This window comes from Danio aesculapii, chromosome 25, assembly GCF_903798145.1.
Source record: "Danio aesculapii chromosome 25, fDanAes4.1, whole genome shotgun sequence".
In the NCBI taxonomy this organism is placed as follows: Eukaryota; Metazoa; Chordata; class Actinopteri; order Cypriniformes; family Danionidae; genus Danio; species Danio aesculapii.
Genome location: NC_079459.1, coordinates 1,624,011 through 1,648,179, shown reverse-complemented (window position 1 = coordinate 1,648,179; position 24,169 = coordinate 1,624,011). Strand labels below are relative to the sequence as shown.

General features: G+C 36.7%; 1 protein-coding gene across 3 annotated transcripts in view; it reads right to left on the bottom strand.

The window, feature by feature from the left end:
• Window positions 1–20,244, bottom strand: part of cpne8 (copine VIII) — an 81,366-nt gene extending 61,122 nt beyond the window's left edge. For 2 of the 3 annotated variants that reach the window (XM_056451793.1, XM_056451794.1), the window contains exons 1-2: window positions 20,138–20,214; window positions 4,380–4,420 (exon numbers count right to left, since the gene is read on the bottom strand). In XM_056451793.1, coding sequence (XP_056307768.1) covers window positions 4,380–4,420; window positions 20,138–20,214 — 118 coding nt within the window. Of the gene's footprint in view, window positions 1–4,379; window positions 4,421–20,137 lie in introns of all 3 variants that reach the window. The other variant, XM_056451792.1, reaches the window with a different exon arrangement.
• Between the last annotated feature and the right edge of the window lie 3,925 nt (window positions 20,245–24,169).

The following is a 24,169-nucleotide window of genomic DNA, read 5'->3' as shown; positions in this document are numbered from 1 at the left end:
CAAATAAAAACAAAAGAGGATCTTATTGAGGCCAAAACGGGTTGTAAACAGTGAGCGTAAAATGCAGCATAAAATAAAGTGTGACCAAAACTTCTCTCAAAAACGTTTTAAAAACAATAGCAACATTTTAAAGTTGGCATAAAATGTGTTTTCTAAATCACCAACAACAAATGTAGGCGGGGCTTCATTTTGTTCATGGAGAACTGATTGGACGGTTGTGGTTTGCAATTGGTGGATGTCATAGGAGTGACAGTTTGATCCCGCCCATACTCCAGTAAACACCAACAACAACAAATGTAGGCGGGTCTTCATTTTGTTTATGTAGAACTGATTGGACGGTTGTGGCTTGCTATTGGTGGATGTCAGGAGTGACAGGTTGATCCCACCCACACTCCAATATGTAGACAGGGCTTCATTTTGTTCATGGAGAACTGATTGGACGGTTGTGGTTTGCTATTGGTGGATCTCACAGGAGTGACAGTTTGATCCCGCCCACACTCCATTAAACACCAACAACAACAAATGTAGGCGGGGCTTCATTTTGTTTATGTAGAACTGATTGGACGGTTGTGGCTTGCTATTGGTGGATCTCACAGGAGTGACAGTTTGATCCCGCCCACACTCCATTAAACACCAACAACAACAAATGTAGGCGGGGCTTCATTTTGTTCATGTAGAACTGATTGGACGGTTGTGGTTTGCTATTGGTGGATCTCACAGGAGTGACAGTTTGATCCCGCCCACACTCCATTAAACACCAACAACAACAAATGTAGGCGGGGCTTCATTTGTTTATGTAGAACTGATTGGACGGTTGTGGCTTGCTATCGGTGGATGTCAAGAGTGACAGGTTGATCCCACCCACACTCCATTATGTAGACGGGCTTCATTTTGTTCACGGAGAACTGATTGCACGGTTGTGGTTTGCTATTGGTGGATATCACAGGAGTGACAGTTTGAATTTAAAGGGGACCTATTATGCCTCTTTTTACAAGATGTAAACAAAGTTTCTGATGTTCCTAGAGTGTGTGGTCATGAGGTTTCAACTCAAATACACACTAATAATGTTTTATAACTCTCTGAAACTGACACTTTTAGGCTTTGACACTAATTGTGGTGTTTTGGTGACTGTCACTTTAAATTCAAATGAGATTGTGCTCTTTTTAAAAGAGGGCGGAGCTACAGATGCCTGTGAGTCAGCATAGTGGCAGATTCAAAAACAAGACTAACGTCATATGCTAATGAGGGAGAAATGGTCACTAGTGGGCGGGGCTTTTACCCTCTGATGACATCATACTAAGGGGGGAACGTCAATCAAAGTGTGTTTGATTGACTGTTTTTATCTTCAAATGCGCTAACAAAAAATACAATGAATTCACTTTTACCATTAGAAGCTAGTTATATTCGCACACTGCTGTCTCATAACTGTGTTTAAACCCCTTATAACAGTGATTTTTGCATAATAGCTGCCCTGAAAAAATAACAATAAGAATAGGCATGGTTATAATATTTATAAAACAATATTTGATTTATTCATACTGACACCATGGTGACTTATAAGGGTAGTATATATATATATATATATATATATATATATAATGTGATATTTCTGAGTGCTTTATGAGATGTGTAGGGCCTTGGTGAAGCTGTGCTGAGTCTGAGCTGTGCTGACGTGATGAGGACAGTCATGCAGAGCTTCAGCTCCTCCTTCATTCATCGGCCAAAAAGACACTGGAATCAGGAACTCCAGACGGCTAAATATAGACCCATCGCTCACTGCCGTCCACTGCGCTTCACGTCACACGGCAACCATATACAGTTGAAGTCAGAATTATTAGCCCTCCTGTATATTTTTAACCCAATTTCTGTTTAAGGAAAAGTTTCTAATCTTAATAGTTTAATAACTCATTTCTAATCGCTTATTTCTTTTCTCTTTGTCATGATGACAGCACATAATATTTGACTAGATATTCTTCAAGATACTAGTATTCAGCTTAAAGTGACATTTAAAGGCTTAACTAGGGTAATAAGGGTAAAGTTAGGGTAATTAGGCAAGTCGTTGTATAACAGTGGTTTGTTCAGGAGACAATCCAAAACTAATATTGCTTAAGGGGGCTTCAAATATTGAGCTTAAAATGGCTTTAAAACAATTAAAAACTGCTTTTATTCTAGCCGAAATTAAACAAATTCAACTTTCTCCAGAAGAAAAAAGATTATAGGAAATACTGTGAGAAATTCCTGAATCTGATAAACATAATCGGGGAAATATTTATAAAACAATTCCATGAGGGCGGATAATTCTGACTTGAACTGTATTCTGCAGGTTACGCATTCAAGTGCTAATTCACGGCCACTTGAGTTGTCAAAACAATAAATAAAGTCATTTACAGTAAAACCTAAAAGGAGATCTGTATAATATTTTTTTTACCGCACATCAGCAACTGTGTTTATGTAATCTGAATCTGATTGGCTGATAGCTGTGTGAAATTCAGGTAATAACAGCACTCTTACAGCCTCCTCACCCTTCTGTATTACTCCGCCCACATAAAGTGGGAGCAGATCAATAAACTCACTGTAGTTTGACAAATATTGCAGCTGTTGGACAACGTATTGTGCTTTTGAGGCTTTTCAGGCGAGAATGTAGTTGTTTAGATTGCAACTATACAGTTTATTTAAAAGGATAGCGCCTATTTTACATACAGTATTTATAATTTCAAAGATTCAGTATGATCAGCCTGACATACTGAGCAGAGCAAAGACAGTTGAAGTTACACCACAAGATGGCGACAGAGGCCGCATAATAAGTCCTTAGGGGAGAAAAACACAGTGACAATATCATACCACAGCTGAACAAATCAATACAGAACAGGTAAGTGACACTCTAAGTCGATCTCTCTCTTGTGTATGTTGTAGTACTGTATTTATACCACAGTAATCTGCTAGTGTTTGCTTTGGCTTTTTTGGGATTAATTATTGTGATCTCCCGATTGCAAAAGAGAAATACTGTGAAATCTCTGTAGACTGATGGCATTTCACGCCGTTCAGCCTTACAATCTTAAAATGTGAGCAAAATCACCTATTTTGTCATCACTTTAGACATTACGCTAGAGAATCATTCAGATACTAGCTCTAAAGTGATGTTAATGAATGAGCAACGGTTTCTGCTGACGTCAGCTGCAGATGTGAATGAATGGCGTAAGAAAGTAGTTCCTCTTGCAAAAGGGTTTTGAGACTCTCCGTGTTTGATTTTCGTTTTTTAAATACATGTTTATGCCTTAGAACTGTTGTATAAACGCAATATCACAGTCGTTGCAGTGCGATATGGCTGTACATCGTCACTTGTGGGACACTAAGGCACTCGGCCTACGACCTCGAGCCAACACAGCCACATCACACTGCTCATATATATTTGTTGTTTATTTTGCTCTATTTGTTTATACTTTTTTTGTATTTGTTTATAAAAAATATATATTTTATACTTGATATTGATGCTCTTTAATAAAAATTGTTTGTAAAGCACTTTGAGTTGCATGTGTGTAGGAAAAGTGCTATATGAATAAAAATGCTGTGTAATTGGTGGTTCATTCTGCTGTGGCAACCCCTGATAAATAAGGGACTAAGCTGAAGGAAAATGAATGAATGAATGAATGAATGATTACATTGAACCTCACTGCAGTTTGTAAAATAAAATAAAGAAATCGAGAGAGGGTCACTGAAAGGCTACTCAGAACAAAACACAATATGATGTCAGTAAAACTAACACTACACATTGACTTCAGGGCGAAAATGCAGGGAAAAGGTTTCAGATCTGATCCCTTTAAACGACAAAGAGCGAGAAAAAGTTGCACGCTTTGCAAACAATATAATTGGCCCAATTCCCGGCATTTTCTTGGCAGAGGAATAATCCAAACGAGAGCTTTTAGAGCATATAATGTGTGTGCGTGTCAGAAACAGTCAGTGTAATCAGCCGTGCAGCAGAATGAACAATGCGGAGCCTGCAGGAAAACGCATCTGTACGTTCATTAAAGCTGTGAATGTGTAGCCGAACACAACATCTGGACGACACAACCCACGTGAACGCGCCACACGTGAAGACGCAAACGAAACCAACGCTAATAATGCACTGCGCTGCATATGAAACGAATACAGCAGGGTTTCGTGCACAATCAAGCTTTCTAATAAAACAGCATCATGATTAAGGCAGGTACGATATGGCACACTAATCACGCTCCCTATGGCGATTCCTCTGTTCAGATACGGAAATAAATGAGATTCAGATGGGGTTCATGAATTTGCAGATGCTTTTACCAATGATATTTCAATGCATAAGAATTAATACGCTTCTTATACTGATATCTGTGTGATAACGAAACACTTACTTGGATCAGATTTGGAGAAGGTGTCTCTATCCAAGAGGTTTCTGTAAGAGAAATGAAAAGTAATTAGCCCCTTGTACAAGCATTGAAGGTTTTTATTCCTATATATTAATAAAAATAACCATTCAGTGACAAATATATATAAATACAATGGCTGGATAATGTCAAATATGCATATAAAATACACCAATTTGTCTGATATTAACTTTACTATAACATTCTGTCACAGTCTGTGTCGCACCACAGAGACAATACAATACTGGATCACTACCTAAACCAAAAGATACAAACAGGGGTGAGACAACAGGTGGAACTAATGAATATTAACACACATCGGGAAAACAGAACGAAGAAGTCACATGACCTGAACACACGCATGACATAACATCACATGACACTGACACGCCTGACATGTCACAACACAACGAAGGCCTTGAACTGTTACACATACAGAAACTTCTTTCTGGAAGCGAGAAAGATTATTTTATTGAGAAAAAAGAGCAAAATGTAAAATCTGAATAGAGAAAAAGGTTTAAATTGTGAAAAATGAACCACAAATTAAAGTAGAAGTCAGAATTTAAGGTCAGACGTTGTACATTTATTGAAAAAAGAAGTCTGAATTGGGATTTCAAGAGTTCACACTTAGCTGATAATCAATAAAGCGTATTTGGCATGCTGTCCCGGGAGAGAGCCCTGAGCTCGTAATATCCTCGAGCCCGGGGCTCCCTCCCGTTAGAAGGGCGAGAGGGGAGTTTGAGCTCAGGTAGGTCTCGAGAACTCCCCTGCTTGTCGCCGCGTGAGAAGTGTAAACTAGGGTTGTTTTCGGTGATTATTTGGTTGAATCTATTGCTATGGTTTATGTTTTTGGATGGTGGGAGGAAATCGGGGGACCTGGGGGAAACCCACGCGAACACGGGGAGAACATGTAAACTCCGCACAGAAACACCAACCAGCCCAATAGGAGGTTGGACCAGCGGTGTTCTTGCTGTGAGGCAACAGTGCTAGCCACTGGGCCACCGTGTCGCCCTATCGGAAAAAAGGGGGAGGAAGTAGGGGTGGAAGGAGGGAAGCTTCAAGACGAAGATAACTGGAGTGAAAAACTCTGGTTATTTATAATGCTTCCGCAATCATCTAATGGGTCCCATTACGGAGATATAAAGTAAATGCAACAGTAATAATGTGAGATTTAAATGCAGAATTCAGAGTAAAAAAGTCTGAAAACTCAGAATTACAAAAAGAGCAAAAGACTTTAAAATCCTAATTAAAAAATGGGCCAAAATTTGAAAAATCAACAAATTGGCAGTAAATGTAAGTCATAATTTGAACATTTACTTTAAAATCGTCAGAATTGTGATATAAACTAAGAATTTTGAGAGAAAAAAAAAATCAGTGTGGCAAGATAGTATGGCGGCGCGATAGTGGGTAGCGCTGTTGCCTCACAGCAAGAAGGTCGCTGGTTTGAGCCTCGGCTGGGTCAGTTGGCATATCTGTGTGGAGTTTGCATGTTCTCCCTGTGTTGGCGTGGGTTTCTTCCGGGTGCTCCGGTTTCCCCCACAAGTCCAAACACATTCGCTAAAGGGGAATTGGGAAAGCTAAATTGTCCGTAGCGTATGTGTGTGAATTCGAGTGTTTCCAAATGATGGGTTGCAGCTGGAAGACCACACCGGGTGCCACTCCTGTCAGCTAAAAACAGGAAACTGAGGCTACAATTCACACAGGCTCACCAAAACTGGACAATAGAAGATTGGAGAAACGTCGCCTGGTCTGATGAGTCTCCATTTCTGCTGACACATTCGCATGGTCGAGTCAGAATTTGGCGTCAACAACATGAAAGCATGGATCCATCCTGCCTTGTATCAGCGGTTCAGGCTGGTGGTGGTAGTGTAATGGTGTGGGGGATGTTTTCTTGGCACACTTTGGGTCCATTAGTACCAATTGAGCATCATGTCCACAGCCTACCTGAGTATTGTTGCTGACCATGTTCATCCCTTAATGACCACAGTGTCTCCATCTTCTGATGGCTACTTCCAGCAGGATAACGCACCATGTCATAAAGCACCAATCATCTCAGACTGGTTTCTTGAACATGACAATGAGTTCACTGTACTCAAATGGCCTCCACAGTCACCAGAGCTCAATCCAATAGAGCACCTTTGGGATGTGAATGGGAGATTGGCATCATGGATGTGCAGCCGACAAATCTGCAGCAACTGCGTGATGCTATCAGGTCAATATGGAGCAAAATCCCTGAGGAATATTTCCAGTAGCTTGTTGAATCAATGACATGAAGGATTAAGGCAGTTCCGAACGCAAAAGAGGGTCCAACCCAGCACTAGTAAGGTGTACCTAATAAAGTGGCCAATGCATGTAATGCTGTATCTTGCGCAAATAAAATCTGAATTAAGATAAAACATGCCAATGTGAGACAAAAAATAATAATAGATACAATAAATGTTGCGATGACCTTTTTATTCATTTATTTTTGGCAGAGACACACGAGCTTCACCAGCATCAAATCTAATACGCTTGTTGAAATATCTCAGTGGATTTATTCATGCATCTGTTAAATGGAGCTAAACTCTTTGACTACAGTTAATTTTATGCACATTCATGTACACATATTCTATTGCCAGCTATCCCAGGACGCAACATACATCATTGTGATTCAATACATTGCACTGCATCACAGAGTCATAATTGATTCGTGATTGAAGCTGCGGCAAACGCATGAGAGATTCTGTTTGTGTGTGTCAAAGAGAGAGAGAAACTGAGAAATCACACACAATCTCTCTTGCTGCATCACTTTGTGCTGTGCAGGAGAAGGGAAAAAAAAGTGTTTTAGAGGCAAGAGTTCTTATGAGATGAGTTAGATGAGTTCTTCACGAATAAAACTGCAGTAATCACAGGTATGAGCAAACTAATTAAGTAGATTCCCAAAGCCAAACTCAATAAACCAAAAATGTACAAGGAGTAAAACTAGAACAGAATCTACTCAGGAGAGAATGAATAAACAACTCCAAAACACCATCACAGTGTTCATTTACAGCATTAAAAACAATTCTGGCTTCTTGGTTTTTAATTAGTACACAAGTAAAGTTAAAACTGACATTGTACTCCAATGTTGTGAGATGTTGCATTATGTTTGGAAATGAAAATCGGGTTGACGTCAGAACCAACATCAATCCAACGTCAATGTCCAACGTCCAAAATACCAAAATCAACCAAATATCAACGTCTAATGATTTTACAGCTTGATGTTGTGTGGATGTTACTACTATGATGTCCATCAGACATTTTGGTTGCCATACCTGACGATAAATGTCAGTATTTGACGTCAATATGACGCTGGTTTAAGATGTTGGCTCGACGTAGGATTTTGGTCACTTTCCAACAAAACCTAAAATCAACTGAATATCAACGTCTAACGATGTTGCAGCTTTTACATTGTGTGGACGTTACAACAATGACGTCTGTTAGACGTTGGATTTTGGTTGCCATACCTGACGAATAAATGTCAGTATTTGATGTCAATATGATGTTGGATTTTGGGCACTTTCCAACACAACCTAAAATCAACCAAATATCAACGTCATTTCATGTCGTTACTGGACATCAAAATAACATTGTTCTTAAAACACTGGCAACTTAAATCAAAACTGCATTTGATTATGTTGCTATTTTGTATTTATCTTTCATCAGTTTTTACTTTGTAATTCGTGTTGCGTGGGTATATTTTTGGGAACGGCCAAAGTCAATATTATCAAAATCTTTACAATATTAGGTAAGGATCATCTTTCATCAATACATTAAGTACATTTCCTTGCATAATATATCAATATGTAAGTGTTGAGTAGTAATATTGATTGGTAATGACTTAATTTGTTCAACTTCTCAGTAGCGGAAGTCGTCATAGTTGAGAAAACTTAAAGCGCAATAAATAGGAGAATACAACAAATAATCTTATTTGCTCAAATAACAAACGAAAAACTCCACGATGACGTTATAAAGACGTTCAGAAAAAGGAAAAGAAATGCGTGAGACTGATAACGGCAGGCGGATATGGAATAAAATTACTGTCATAAATATTTCGTGCGTAAATAAAATTCACGCATCTGTAATAATAAAATCGGTAAAATCTGTCTAATTTAGTTATTTAAACAGTTAAAAAAGGTTTCTTAATCAACAGATGTCATGTTATAGTATAGTAATTCACTGAGAAACTCTGCGCTTGCTGCCTGTAACGTTAACTGACATTATGCTAGCTCTCTATCCTCGGCCCGTTCTTAATTTTGATTCTGTAAAATGTCCAAGAAACACAGCGGAATTGGACCTCATTAAGCCTCAACCTTTATTGCAGCTCATGACGGACATTTCTCAAAGAGGGAATAACAAACATCTTACCTGAGACGGTGTGTGTGAGCTCGAGTATCCAGCAGGCGCGCCGTTATGATCGATGACTCTAGCTTGTTTATTAATGCCTGTGACAGCGGTGACGTAATTTTGACAGTGGAGTGTCGCTGTTTGATTCGTACTCGTAATCAGGACTTCGTGTCCGTGGTGAAACTGTAATTCGTGTTTGTAAAGTACTCCCATCGTAAAATTATCAGTCGTATACAAACAGACAAAGAAAATGTCGTATCTGTGTCTGTTCTAATCGCAGATTTTGAAATTGTACCCTCGTAAAATTACGAGTACGCTTCGTTTTCCTTTGCGATTTTATAAATACGGATGCGTGAATTTTATTTACGCACGAAATATTTATGACAGTGATTTTCTTCCATAGCGGAGAGGAGAAGAGTCTATGTCCTGTCCCACAGACGCTGCATTAGAAACGCCTCGCACAAGTGGTAATTCGTTTGTTGTAATTTGAACCAAAGACTATATGATACATACAGAAATGCATATAAATGTTCGTACGCTTTTTAAAAAATCTAAATATTAAAAACTTTCAAGGATTTAAGATGCTGATGACCGTGAAACGCATCATAACAGGCTTGTAAAAAAAGGGTCCATTTTGATTTGTTTTAACCCTCAGATATCCAAATATCTCAGCCAAATATTGTCCTGTAACAAACCATACATCAATGGAACGCTTATTCAGCCTTTTATTCAGCTTTCAAATGATGTATAAATCTCAAATTCCCAAAACTGATTCTTATGAATGTTTTTGTGTTCCAGGGACTACTGTGGATCTATACGCCTCTACAATGGTCAATTAAATATAGTTGCATAGTCCACAGTTCTGAGGCAATCTGTCTTGCACGCAAAACATGAACAGCAGATGCGAGGGGAAAATAAAACAAGATTACACAAGGTTATTAAAATCTCTGTGCTACAGTGTGCCTGGAGAAACAGAACAGGAGATACTGTCCAGGGTTGTTGTGGACAGTATTATCGGATTGTTAATTATCTGAAATGGTATATGTAACTCTAAAACGTGTAACAGACACATGTAGAAATTTCATCCATGTGAGTTATGAAACCAATTAAATGGTTGTTTAATTAAACACTAGATCATTTGTGGAAACTGACCAATATTAGAATAATAGAAATGTGCAAACAAAAACAATGGCGTAGTTCACTGAGAAGCCACACAAGCATCTGGCATTATCACAGAATGATTATTTTGGATTTCATTAATTGGGTGATAGAGCATTTCCAGCACATTGTGAAAGATCTGAAATATTGCTTTGCTGATTTCTAAAACCGCTCAGCCGTCAGTCCGTCATCACAGTGCTTCAGTAATATTATTCTTCTATTATTAATCCCTCCAGAACTGTCTTGAGCATCTGTCTGCGCTCCCAAAGAATGTCTCACGCCTCCAAAAGCCACCACATTCACTGCGTTCATTGTGTTTCGTCTTCGGACCGGAATTGAGAACCACTGACATGTGTGTGTGTGTGTGTGTGTGAGTTTTCATCCAAAGATGTCAATTAAACTTATACAGTTATTCATGACAACTTGCTTGGGTATATATTATTAGCAGTCTTATTTATTATCTGCATATTTATATTTGTTTTATTGAAAACAAGCTTAGATTTGTCCACTTGTCAGGTTTTGGACCATATGGGGCGTAGCATGTATGTTTGGATATAACTCAGTTTTTTGACACGTCGCTATTCGTTTGCTGGAAATTAGAACTGAATTTAGAAATAGTTTTGAAACAACTCTTTGCACTGTACAAACAAAAAAGTTATGTAGGCTAATTGGATGTCTGTGCGTACAACACTGTTTCCTTATCCATGAAAGACAGAAAGTGAAAGTGAAAGGAAAGACAGATTGGAGGAGGCTCATTCATCCTCGCCCTGCAGATGCTCTGTTTAACTGTTTTCGCTAGTGAAGCGTTCAGTTTTTCCACTTACAAAGTCGTCATGTAAATAGCAAATGTGCCATAGTGCGACGCAACTGACTCTTAAAGAGACTGATTGGTTTATTCTCAAAACACACCCAGAACGCTGTAAGAGAATAAACACAGCCCTGTTAGACCATGCGCCGCAGCGCAGAGCATATTTTTCCATCCTTAGAATCGCAAAAGTGTATTCGGACACGTTATGAGCTTTAGACTTTGCGCCTAGATCGTTAAAATAGAGCCCAAAGACTTAGCTGAGACTTTTAGCTCAATAAACAACCAATTAGCTGGATATTAATAGCTATTAAGGTAGTAGTTGTGTTTAAGATCATACTTTTTAAGCGCTAACAAACAGTTAATATCTTAATAAGCTGAGACAACTAGGCATGAGACGATAACCGTTTTCAAGGTTTACCGCGGTTTAGAAAAGTCAAGGTTTTAAAATCGTAAAATTTTTCTGCTGTACCCTTCCTACAAAGTTTTGTTTGTTTGTTTTTTAGGATAACAGTATCTCCAGCAGAAAAGATATCCAAAGATGCCATTTTAAATAGTAAAGAAATCTGTTTTTGAAACAAATGTAGGCAGCAGAAGATTCATTTGAATTACTTAGCTTGACATGTTTACTGCTCCAAAATATTACAAACGTTTCCCAAAATAAAATATACATTGTGAAATATATTGTGTTCAAAGGGGAAAAAAATTAGTTTTTTACCCAAATAATAAAAAAATATATATATTTTAGAGCACTAATCACAATTATTTTATTTTTTTCAATATTTGTTATTTTATTTAAATATAATTTAAAAATAAGGTTTTCATACTGCCAGAATCTTATACCAGTCCATGCCTAGAGACAACACAATACTTAAGGCTTTTTGGGGGACAACTTAATTGTTTTATGTTCAATCCACTTAAATTTGTAAAAACTAATAAGTTAACTTAATTTCTTCAGGTTCCCCAAACACAAATCTTTGAAGTGAATGTTATTCGCCCTACAGTGAATTTATTTTCTTTTTCAAATATTTCCCAAACAGATTCAGGAAATTTTCACAGTATTTCCTATAATGTTTTTTCTTCTGGAGAAAGTCTTATTTGTTTTATTTCGGCTAGAATAAAAGCAGTTTAAGATTTTTTAAAACCAATTTATAGTCAACATTATTTGCCTAATTACCCTAACTTTACTCTAATTAACCTAGTTAAGCCTTTAAAAAATCTTGAACTATATCTAGTCTAATATTATTTACTGTCATCATAGCAAAGATAAAATACATCAGTTATTAGAGATGAGTTATTAAAACTATCGTTTAGAAATGTGTTGAAAAAACTCTTCTCTCCATTAAACAGAAATCGGGGGAAAAATATACAGGGGGGCTAATAATTCAACTGTATTAAACTCAAAGTTTTAGCCATATGCTCCACTCATGACCACTTTAAATAATGCTGATTACAAAACTGACCAAAACATTCGCGATCATGATTTTTGTGTAGTTTTCCAGCTCTACTTTCTCCACACGGCAGATGCATGTGCCACCGGAGATCAGCCGAGTCGGCCATTACAGCCGCCCCGAAGTGGAGGAAAAGCTCCTCATCAAACATTTACGCCGGCGTTTTCTTCCCACACAAAACAGCACATTCCCATTTCAGCTCCCAGCACACGCGCTCATAAACACAGCCGACACGCGCTGTCCTCTCATCAGTTTAATTAATGTTTATCCCCGATCGTCTTCCGGAGCCGCTCCGCATTCATATTTAGAACATGATGGTAAAACACAGAGGAATAATTCATGAGGAGTGTAATTAAAGCGTGAAGTGTGATAAAGTTTAGCGGCACTAATGAGGACGAGCCCACCGGGAGGCTTAAAATGTACAGTCCGAGTCCACGGTAAACACTGCATTGACCAGCGAATCAAGCCATCGGGACTGACAGTATTGATAACAGATGTCGATATTGATTCTAAATGATGCTAAAGGTGCTGTATGTAAGTTTCTGATTCTTCTAAACCACAAAAATACCATGATATGTTTGCAGATATTTCAGAAACATGCTCAGTGAACAATGAAAAACAATGCTGACGTCAGATAATCTGCTTTGATAATAAGCATTACGTGCTTTGCTTTGGTTATTTAACCCGCCCAATGCCAGATTAGCCAATTATATTTCAGCACGTCGGGTTGCCTTGGTGGAAAACCATGTATTTCATTCATTCATTCATTCATTCATTCATTCATTCATTCATTCATTCATTCATTCATTCAAAAAGGCTCCCAAAGCATGTGTCCATGACTGAAATGAGACCTCCGGTGGACAGTAGCAGACTCCGAAATGAGACGCAGATTCAGATTTCCACATGAGGTTATTAATTAGCAAATAATATACATTTTACAAGCGCAAACATTAGGTGAGCAGGTTACACTGTATCCCTGTGTCCTAACAGCACGCTATGGGATCAAATTTGCAGTGATAAACAATTTGGCTGTTTGCAGCAAACGAAACACGACAGAAATTTAAATACACACTTTCGTTCAGCCCAATAAAAACTGCGCAACCAAACTATGCAGAACGCCCACAATAAAAAACAAACAGGAAAGCGCGGACAAGTGGGATAATGGCGTCTGCTGCTTTAGAAGCATCTAATAGACGTATATCAAAGAAAAAAATCTGTAGCATGGGAATATTTTGGTTTCAAAGTCACAGACACAAAACAAAAATAGGTCATTTTTAAAAGCTGTCGCAGAATTGTTGCCACGGCTTATTATTAAGCTGAAGCTTGATTAAAAAATTTAATCGCAAATCAAATCTCAATCGCAATATCTGACAAAAAAAGCCCAATTAGATATTTTCCCCGAATCGCACAGCCCTAATGCTGAATCACTGATATGTGTTGATAGTTGAAGTTCAATTTCAAACGGTTTCAAGAGTTCACACTTAGCTGATAATCAATAAAGCGTATTTGGCATGCTGTCCCTGGGAGAGAGCCCTGAGCTCGTAATATTCTTGAGCCCGGGGCTCCTCCCGTTAGAAGGGCGAGAAGGGAGTTCGAGCTCAGGTAGGTCTCGAGAACTCCCCTGCTTTTCACCGTGTAAGAAGTGTAAACTAGGGTTGTTTTAGGTGATAATTGGTTTAGTCGATTGGCTATGGTTTGTTTTTGGATGGTGGGAGGAAACCGGGGAACCCGGCGGAAACCCACGCGAACACGGGGAGAACATGTAAACTCTGCACAGAAACACCAACCAGCCTGATAAGAGGTTAGACCAGCGGTGTTCTTGCTGTGAGGCAACAGTGCTAGCCACTGGGCCACCGTGTCCCCCTATCGGAAAAGGGGGAGGAAGTAGGGGTGGAAGGGGGGAAGCTTCAAGACGAAGATAACTGGAGTGAAAAACTCTGGTTATTTATAATGCTTCCGTAATCATCTAATGGGTCAGATTACGGAGCTAATGAGGAGCCAGCCGTGTTGATCATAAGCACGTGATCCTCTCGAAATCAGTTTATGAATAAACCACACTTATTTAAGATCTGAGCTGAACTATCTGCTGCTGCTTTCAGTATATGGCAATACATGTCATGTAAAATGGCGTTCAAACTCACAATATTAGCATTTAACATTGAGGTGTGCCTAAGGTGAGCAGTGAGTACGTTTACATGGACACCAATAATTTGATTTTAATGCGATTAAGACAATACTCTGATTAAGAGTCGACCATGTAAGCAGCGATTTCTGATTAGTTTAATCTGATTAAGGTCATAATCGAACTAAAGAGAAATCGAATTAAGACATGTGGAGTATGCTGATTTTACTCACATTATTGAAGTGCAGCACAGACATGTAAACACCTTAAACTATTACCGTTATGTAGGACTTTTATGTAGGACAGGATAGTCCACACACACAGTGAAGATCACAGACACCTGCATCGCAAAATGCAGAGGAATTTTCTTCCATTCAGCATGCAGTGTGAAATTCCAATAAAACTACACTCTTCCAGCAGTTCATAGCTGCACCCAATATCTGGTTTGTTACGGGGGGCATGCATGAAATGTTCCTCAATGAAAGTGAAAGTGCCAGCAGTTAAAGTCGACAAATTAAAAACGAAACACACGAAATTACATGAAACGCCGGAGGAAATGTCGATAGCGCAGTGACGCAATGACCTAATCGAATTATCTGCTATAACATGTAAAACCAGATCATGAAAGTAACATTCAAAAAACAACTCAAGTAAACACCTTAATCTTATTATTGTCTTCATTAGATAAAGGCAAATAGTTTGATTACTGATGTTCATGTAAACATCGTCATAGTCAGTTTGCTGTTGTTCAATTATCAATATCAATTCGAGGTGTTGGTTAGACCAAAAACTCCTTTTAATATAAATATATTCCTTCTATCTATGTGCCGCTGCTTTAATATAGAACACGACCTTTAGGCTCAATCCTCAGACTCGCTCCTGTTGGTCCTCAATCTGGTAATCTGCGCTTGCATTTGTTTTGATCCAGGAAGGCAAGTTCAACCACTGGGTGTCAAACTAACATACTGCACCTTTAATGACGGTTGCAAATGGGTGGTATTTAGTTGGTTAACAGGGTAAAAAGTAATATACAGTATTGTCTTGGGTTGGTGTTGTATTATTACACTACAGAAACCTTGTAATAAAGCACCAGTGCGTTTTCTGTTATTTCACAGACTCCTTTCTCTATATATTATTATTTATTTAAACGACTAAAATGTCAATAAAAGTCACTTTGTTCAACTGTAGAGTTGAATTTTCAATATCAAAAGTCGACAGAGCAGAGATCAACATCCCATAATGCAATTCACAAGTGTAAATAAACTGAAAACACTAGTGAATCACTAAATATGGAAACTGTTCATTAACGGATATAATAAGGGAAACTCTCAAGAGCATCATGTAATATCAATGTGAGCCTGCAGGAGTGGAGTTAAAGAGATATTAATGGATAATATTGTGATGGAATGAGCAAACCGGCTAAATAAATATTAATTAATGTTGATCAAAGAAAACTTTTAGAAAATAATTCAAAATTCATTCATTTTCCTTCATCTTAGTCCTTTGTTTATCAGGGGTTGCCACAGCGGAATGAACCACCAACTATTCCAGCTCGTTTTACGCAGTGGAGCTCTTCCAGCTGCAACCCAGTACTGGGAAACATCCACACACTAATTCACACACACACTCATACACTACAGCCAATTTAGTTAATCAATTCCCCTATAGCGCATGTCTTTGGACTGTGGAGGAAACCGGAGCACCTGGAGGAAACCCACGCCAACACGGGGAGAACATGCAAACTCCACACAGAAACACCAACTGACTCAGCCGGGACTCAAACCAGCGACCTTCTAGCTGTGAGGCGAGAGTGCTAACCACTGAGCCACCATGCTGCCCAGTGTACATATTTTGAAAATAAACTTTTTAGATCCATTTTAATATATTCTTTATCTCAGTTAACCGTCTGCACTGCTGCATTTATCCCTTTTCCATCAAATGTGTTTACTTTATTCAGTGTGTCATTTTGAGCGATGTTTTATTCACAGAAACCGTGTTTACTGTTAATCTGTAAACAACGCACACACACACACACACACACACACACACAGGTGAACAGTGTTTGAGAGCGAGCTTCACATCGACTCATTGACGTGTTTGGTCTGAATGCACTGAAGTGAAAGCCTGTGTGTCGGAGGTCTGCCGGCCTAAAAGAGACGCTTTTGAAAAACCACGACAGGAGAGATTGATTTCAGATCAGCTGTCAGTCAGAATCGGGAATGCAGGATTGGTCAGTCAGGAAGAGCAAACCGCTTAACAGCTGAAAACATATCTACTGACTGGGAATGAATTAGGATATTTGCATTTCACCGACCTAATTAAAAATATATATTTATAATAATACATTAACAATAAAAAGTGTTTATGAGTGTTTGGACAACTGTATTTAATTTGTATATAATTATTGTACAATTTTAATTGAAATCAATTTCCATATGTTTTACAATCATTGAAAACACACACACACACACACACACACACACACACACACACACACACACACACATATATATATATACAGTTGTTGAAGTCAGAATTATTAGCCCCCCTGTTTATTTTTTTCCCCTTAATTTCTTCAACACATTTCTAATCATAATAGTTTTAATAACTCATCTCTAATAACTGATTTATTTTCTCTTTGTCATGATGACAGTAAATAATATTAGACTAGATATTCTTCAAGACACTTCTATACAGCTTAAAGTGACATTTAAAAGGCTTAACTAGGTTAATTAGGTTAACTAGGCAGGTTAGGATAATTAGGCAAGTTACTGTATAACGATGGTTTGTTCTGTAGACAGTCGGAAAAAAAATTTACGTAAAGGGGCTAATAATATTGACCTTAAATGGCTTTCAAAAAATTAAAAACTGCTTTTATTCTAGCTGAAATAAAACAAATAAGACTTTCTCCAGAAGAAAAAATATTATCAGACATACTGTGAAAATTTCCTTGCTCTATTAAACATCATTTGGGAAATATTTAAAAAAGAAAACAAAATTCAGAGGGGGGCTAATAATTCTGACTTCAACTATATATGAGCAACTCCAGAGTTATGGACGTGACATTTGTAGTAAAAACCCAAAACATAAATTCACATAGAAAGTATACGTTAACATTATATTGAAACATCTCTTTATATTTTCCAGAACAACGAACCACAGAGTTACAGGATCAGAAAAATATAAATCTTTTATATATTTTTTATATTTTAAATATGTTTTGGATGTGAAAAAAAAGGTAGTGATTTTACAGTAACACAACATACTTTGTAGAAATTCTGTGAATTAAACTACACAACCCAAAGGAAATGGTGCTAATGAGAAGCATAAGAGTCGGCTCACTGGAGAACATAAGCGATTGATTTAATTTTATTTGACATTTTTGAATTTATGAGGAAAAAGCTTCATTATGGATGTGACACTTGTGTGACTTTGGTAAATCAAATATAATAGTTTAAAAACATTGACAGATACATTTTTTAAGCATTTTTTAAGTACTGTAAAATACTTGCTTACACAAAAAATGTAGAAACAGTTTCTCTATTTTGGTAAAAACCTAATTTTTTTATGGCAAGGTTGACATTTCCATGGAATTGCTCATATATATATACATATATATATATATATATATATATATATATATATATATATATATATATATATATATATATATATATATATATATATATATATACACACACACACACACACATACATATATATATATACATACATATCCCTTTAACCATCCAGTAATGCCTGAATAAAAGATATTTCACGTAATTAAAATGTGTTAAATTTATGTTAAAAACAACAAGGCAAACATCCTCTATGGACATATGTCATACAAAATATATTTTCAAATATGAAAACATGAAGGAAATACAGTTACTAATAACCAATTCTGTGTGAGACATTTGAAAAATCCTACTTAGAATTAAAAACTGTGATTTAACCAATCATTTCTGTTTACAAATGTCTGTTTTTACAAGACAATACACATATATCACAGTAAACTGTCATTCAAAAATGTTTATAAGTATAAAAACGTAGAAAATACAGTAAATAAAAATATTCTAATACATATAAAATCCTATAAAGCATGAAAAAATAATATATATATATATTTTTTTCATTCATTCATTTTCTTTTCGGCTTAGTTCCTTTATTAATTCGGGGTCGCCACAGCGGAATGAACCGCCAACTTATCCAGCATATGTTTTACACAGCGGATGCCCTTCCAGCTGCAACCCATCACTGAGAAACACCCAACATTCTCATTCACACACATACACTACGGACAATTTAGCTAACCCAATTCACCTGTACCGCATGTCTTTGGACTTGTGGGGGAAACCGGAGCACCCGGAGGAAACCCACGCCAACACGGGGAGAACATGCAAACTCCACACAGAAATGCCAACTGACCCAGCCAAGGCTCGAACCAATGACCTTCTTGCTGTGAGACGAGAGCGCTACCCACTGCGCCACCGCGTCACCTATATTTTTTTCATGCTCTATATATAAATATATCAGTAAAAACTGAATTATTTCTGTTAAAAATGTATGATTATCCTTCAATGATAAAATATTCTTAAATTCTTATAAATATATATATTTGATTTACATATATTTATTTATTTTTATTATTTTCTATACAGTTATAAACACCATTCTTCTAAAATATTTAAGTATCATGCCAGTAAATTCCTGTCAACATCAGCTACATTTCAACATTGTTTATAAATGCAGCAAATTCAAGAGCATCGGACCAATCAGCATTTGATTGCATTCACAAATATTTCCTCTGATGTTTTCTGAATCTGAATGTCTCCTCTCTGAAAGCGACACACACACAATCAAAAGTGGCCCAGAGCTCATTTACAGACAGCAGCTTCTCTCTCTCTCTCTCTCTCTGCCAGAAAACACACCTCTCAGGTGTGAATAATGTTGCATCTTAATAATGAAAGATGACCGCGTTTTACATATAAATACACATCCATTGTGTGCTTTGAACAAAAGTGACTGATTCAGAGTCGGATCGAAAGAGCTCAACTCCTAATATCATGCAATATACAGAGCTGTCCGATGGCATGCATCATAAATCCAGCACATATGAACACGCATGTAAATCTCAGCTTTCATAAATCCACATAACACACCTTACAGATATATAGTTCACCAAAAAAAATTAAAATGTACACACCCTCAAGTGATTTATGGGTTACTTTTTTCTGTTGAACACAAGAGAAGATATTTGGAAGAATGTTGGAAACCAGTAACCATTGCCTTTCATAATATTTGTTTTCATACAATGCAAGTCAATGGTTACTGGTTTCAAACATTCTTCAAAATACCTTCTTTTGTGTCCAACAGAAAGAAAAAAAATCATAAATCACTTGAGAGTGAGTACATGTGGAATAAATGTTCATTTTTGGGGTGAACTATCTCTTTAATGTCAATAATTACCACATAGTGACTATTTATAAGGCATTTTACAATTCCAAATGAATATTTACATAATAAAACGTCAAATAATTTAAATATATTTATAATAAAAACGTGTTATTGCTTCTCACACATTACAAAACCACCTATCACGGATGACGTTTGTTATAATATCAGCACGTGCTAATTGTTTTGTTAATTATTTTGCAAGCGAAGCGCGGGAACAACAGAAAAACGGATATATAAGGCACCTCGCATAATAAAAAGAGCATATAAAGCAAAAACTGACATTTAAAACAAGCAAACTGAATTAAAATATGTAGCTATCATGAATAAAACGCTGATACAGATGATATTGCATTTGGAGTGCCGTTAAACGGTCACGCGCGTCACTCACCTGCACGACACGGTGATCTCAACTTTAGTGGCGGGAATCACGGCGGCGAGCGGCTCGAAATCCGCCAGGCTCGCCATGTTGAGGAAGCCGCCGGTTAACGTGGACATGATACCGGAGGAGTGCAGCGGAGACTCGCCGAGATCATCCTTCACTCCGCCGATCCGTGAGCGCGTGTGTGTGAGTGAAGGCGCTTCACACGCGACGTCACGGGGGCGCGCTGAGATGTGTGAACGTCCCCAAAGAGACGGTCATGAGGAGCGTTTCTACTGTAAATGTCATTTCTGTTTCATAAACGACATTTCTGTTTTCTGCTGTGAATGTAATTCCTGTTTTCTATTGTAAATGTCATTTCTGTTTATGTTTGTATCCAAAATACTGTGAGCTATTGTACGGGAACGTTGGCCATGTGGAGTTATGAGGTAAATATTCTCACTTAAACACAGATTGTTTGTCAACTATGCCCACAAGCAAATACTATAGTGTTTTGCTAAATAGTTAATACTATAATAATAATAATAATAATAATAATAATAATAATAATAATAATAATAAATGGCACTTTAATTAATCTGTTGTGGTAATTTTATTTCATTTTAATTGACAAGAAGGTAATTTTATCAACAAGAAAGGTGACGATTTAACTCAAATGTTGTCTACTACACTCAAAAAAACACTTTTTTTGCCGTTTGTTCCAACTACTCATTTAAAATGAGTTGAAATAACACAAATCTTCAGTTTATTGGGGGACAGCTTAATTGTTTTATGTTCAATCCACTTGAACTTGTAAAAAAAACATTAAGTTAACCTAATTAATTTGAGTTGGGACAACATGAAGGAATTATGCAGAACCCAGCATTTTTTACAGTGTATATAGTATTTTCTATACAGTATTTTTTGATGTGTGTGGTCAGGAGAGCGTATACACTCTAAAAATGTTTTGTATAAAATATCAGTTCATTTTTTACATTTATTTTACAGGACATTTACAATCACGAGGAGTATTTCTACTGTAAATGTCATTTCTGTTTATGTCTGTATGAAAACACCGTGAGCTACTGTACAGGAACGTTGGCCATGTGGAGTTGTGAGGTAAATATTCTCACTTAAACACACAGAATGTTTGTCAACTATACACACAAGTAAATGCTAAACTGTTTTGAACCATATAGTGAATAGTTTAGGTACTTTAATTAAGCTGTTGTGGTAATTTTATTGAATTTAAATTGACAATAAGGTAATTTTATCAACAAAAAAGGTGATGGTGCACTTTAAATGTTGACTTTTATCTATTATTTAGTATCAGTTAATTTTTTAAATTTATTTTATGGGACATTTACAGTCGAAACACTGTAAATGTCCTATAAAATAAATGTAAAAAATTTCTGTTTATGTCTGTATCAAAACACTGAGCTACTGTACGGGAACTTTGGCCATGTGGAGTTATGAGGTAAATCTTCTCACTTAAACACACAGATATTAATATTAAATAGTTAAGGTACTTTAATCAAGCTATTATGGTAATTTTATTGAATTTTAATTGACAAGAAGGTCATTTTATCAACAAGAAAGGTGATGATCAAATTCAAATGTTGTCTACTACACTCAAAAAAATGATTTTGCCGCTTGTTCCAGCTACTCATTTAAAATGAGCTGAAATAACAGAAATCTTGAGGTTTTTTTGTTTTATGTTCAATCCACTCTGTAAAAACCAATACGTTAACCTAATCGATTTGAGTTGATTCTGAGTTTTTACAGTGTAAATAGTAAGTTATATAAGTAAGTATACTATGTTTGATGTGGGTGGTCAGAAGTGCGTAAACACTAAAATACTTTGAGCTACTGTTCGGAAACTTCGGCCATGTGGTGTTATGAGGAAAATATTCCCATTTAAACACACACATTGTTTGTCAACTATACCCACAAGCAAATACTATAGTGTTTTGAACCATATAGTAAATAGTTTAGGTACTTTAATAAAGCTGTTGTGGTAATTGTATTGAATTTTATCGACAAGAAAGGTGATGATCCACGTCAAATGTTGACTACAGTAAAGTATTTTCTGATACAGTCATTTTGGAGAAATGAGGTAAATAATCTCCCTTAAACACAGTTTGTCAACTATACCCACAAGTAAATACTTTAGTGTTTCGCTAAATAGTTAATACTATAATTAATACTGAATAATTAAAGTACCTTAAGTAAGCTGTTGTTGTAATTTTATTGAATTTTAATTGACAAGAAGGTAATTTTATCAACAAGAAAGGTGATGATCCACTTTAAATGTTGACTACTGCACTCAATAAATTATTTTTTACCGCTTGTTCCAACTACTCATTTAAAATGAGCTGAAATAACACAGTATTGAGTTTTTGGGGGGACAACTTAATTGTTGTGTGTTCAATTCACTTAAATTTGTAAAAACCATTAAGTTAACCTAATCATTTGAGTTGGGACAACTTGAAGGAATTGTGCAGAACCCAGCATTGTTTACATTGTATATAGAATTTTCTATACAGTATGTTTTGATGTGTGTGGTCAGGAGTGCGTATACCCCCAAACTGAGCATGAAGTGAGTCATCATAAGCGTCATATATATATATATATATATATATATATATATATATATATATATACAGTATGTGAATATGATCACTGCACATCTCGCTGTCGGATTGCATCAATGCATTTTCTGCCATTTGCCATAAATAAAGAGCCCATAAATAGCTCCTGAATGCGGCTGTGGATATGACGGCACACAAGCGTATTGATTTGTGTCGAGTTTGATGAATATAGGTTATGTTTTCCTCACACCGCTTCTGAAATGTTCACACACCTCTACTGTAACTATAATTAGTGGCTCTCATGTTGAGCTGAAGCCGCTGATACGCTACACTGTTAAGAAAATATACAGTATAAACGTTCATTCATTATCCTTATTCATCAGGGGTTGCCACAGCGGAATGAACCGCCAACTATTCCAACATATGTTTTGCACAGCGGATGCCATTCCAGCTGCAACCCAGTACTGGGAAACATCCATACACACTCTTCACACAAGTGGTTCTGCAAGGTCTGTCCGCAGTTGCTAACGCATATTCCATTCTAGCATATTTCATACAGATACTAAGCTAGCTGCTATAGGTGGTCTGGCTGTTTACTAGAGCTCTGTGTGGTTGGTTGCTAAGGTGTTATGTGGTTGCCAAGGTACTCAAGCTATTAAGAATTAAGTATGGCTGCTAATATTGCTAGTTGCTAGTATTGTGTTAGCTAATAAGAATGGCTGCTAGTATTGTTAGTTGCTAGTATTGTGTTAGCTAATAAGAATTAAGTATGGCTGCTAGTATTGTGTTAGCTAATAAGAATTAAATATGGTTGCTAGTACTGTTAGTTGCTAGTATTGTGTTAGCTAATAGGAATTAATGGTTGCTAGTATTGCTGGTTGTTAGTATTGTGTTAGCTAGTAAGAATTAAGTATGGCTGCTATTACTGTTAGTTGCTAGTATTGTGTTAGCTAATAAGAATTAGGTATGGCATTGTTAGTTGCTAGTATTGTGTTAGCTAATAAGAATTAAGTATGGCTGCTAGTATTGTTAGTCGCTAGTATTGTGTTAGCTAACAAGAATTAAGTGTGGTTGCTAGTATTGTGTTAGCTAATAAGAATAAGTGTGTCTGCTAGTATTGTTAGTTGTATTGTGTTAGCTAATAAGAATTAAGGATGACTGCTAGTATTGTTAGTCGCTAGTATTGTGTTAGCTAATAAGAATTAAGGATGGCTGCTAGTATTGTATTTGCTAATAAGAATTAAGTATGGTTGCTAGTATTGCTAGTTGCTAGTATTGCTAGTATTGTGTTAGCTAATAAGAATAAAGTGTGTTTGCTAGTATTGTTAGTTGCTAGTATTGCTAGTATAGTGTTAACTAATAAGAATTAAGTATGGCTGCTAGTATTGCTAGTTCTTGGCGTTCAGAGTGGTTGCTAGGGTATTGTAACTAGTATGGTTGGTATTAGTGTTGTAATACAGTCGCTAGTTTA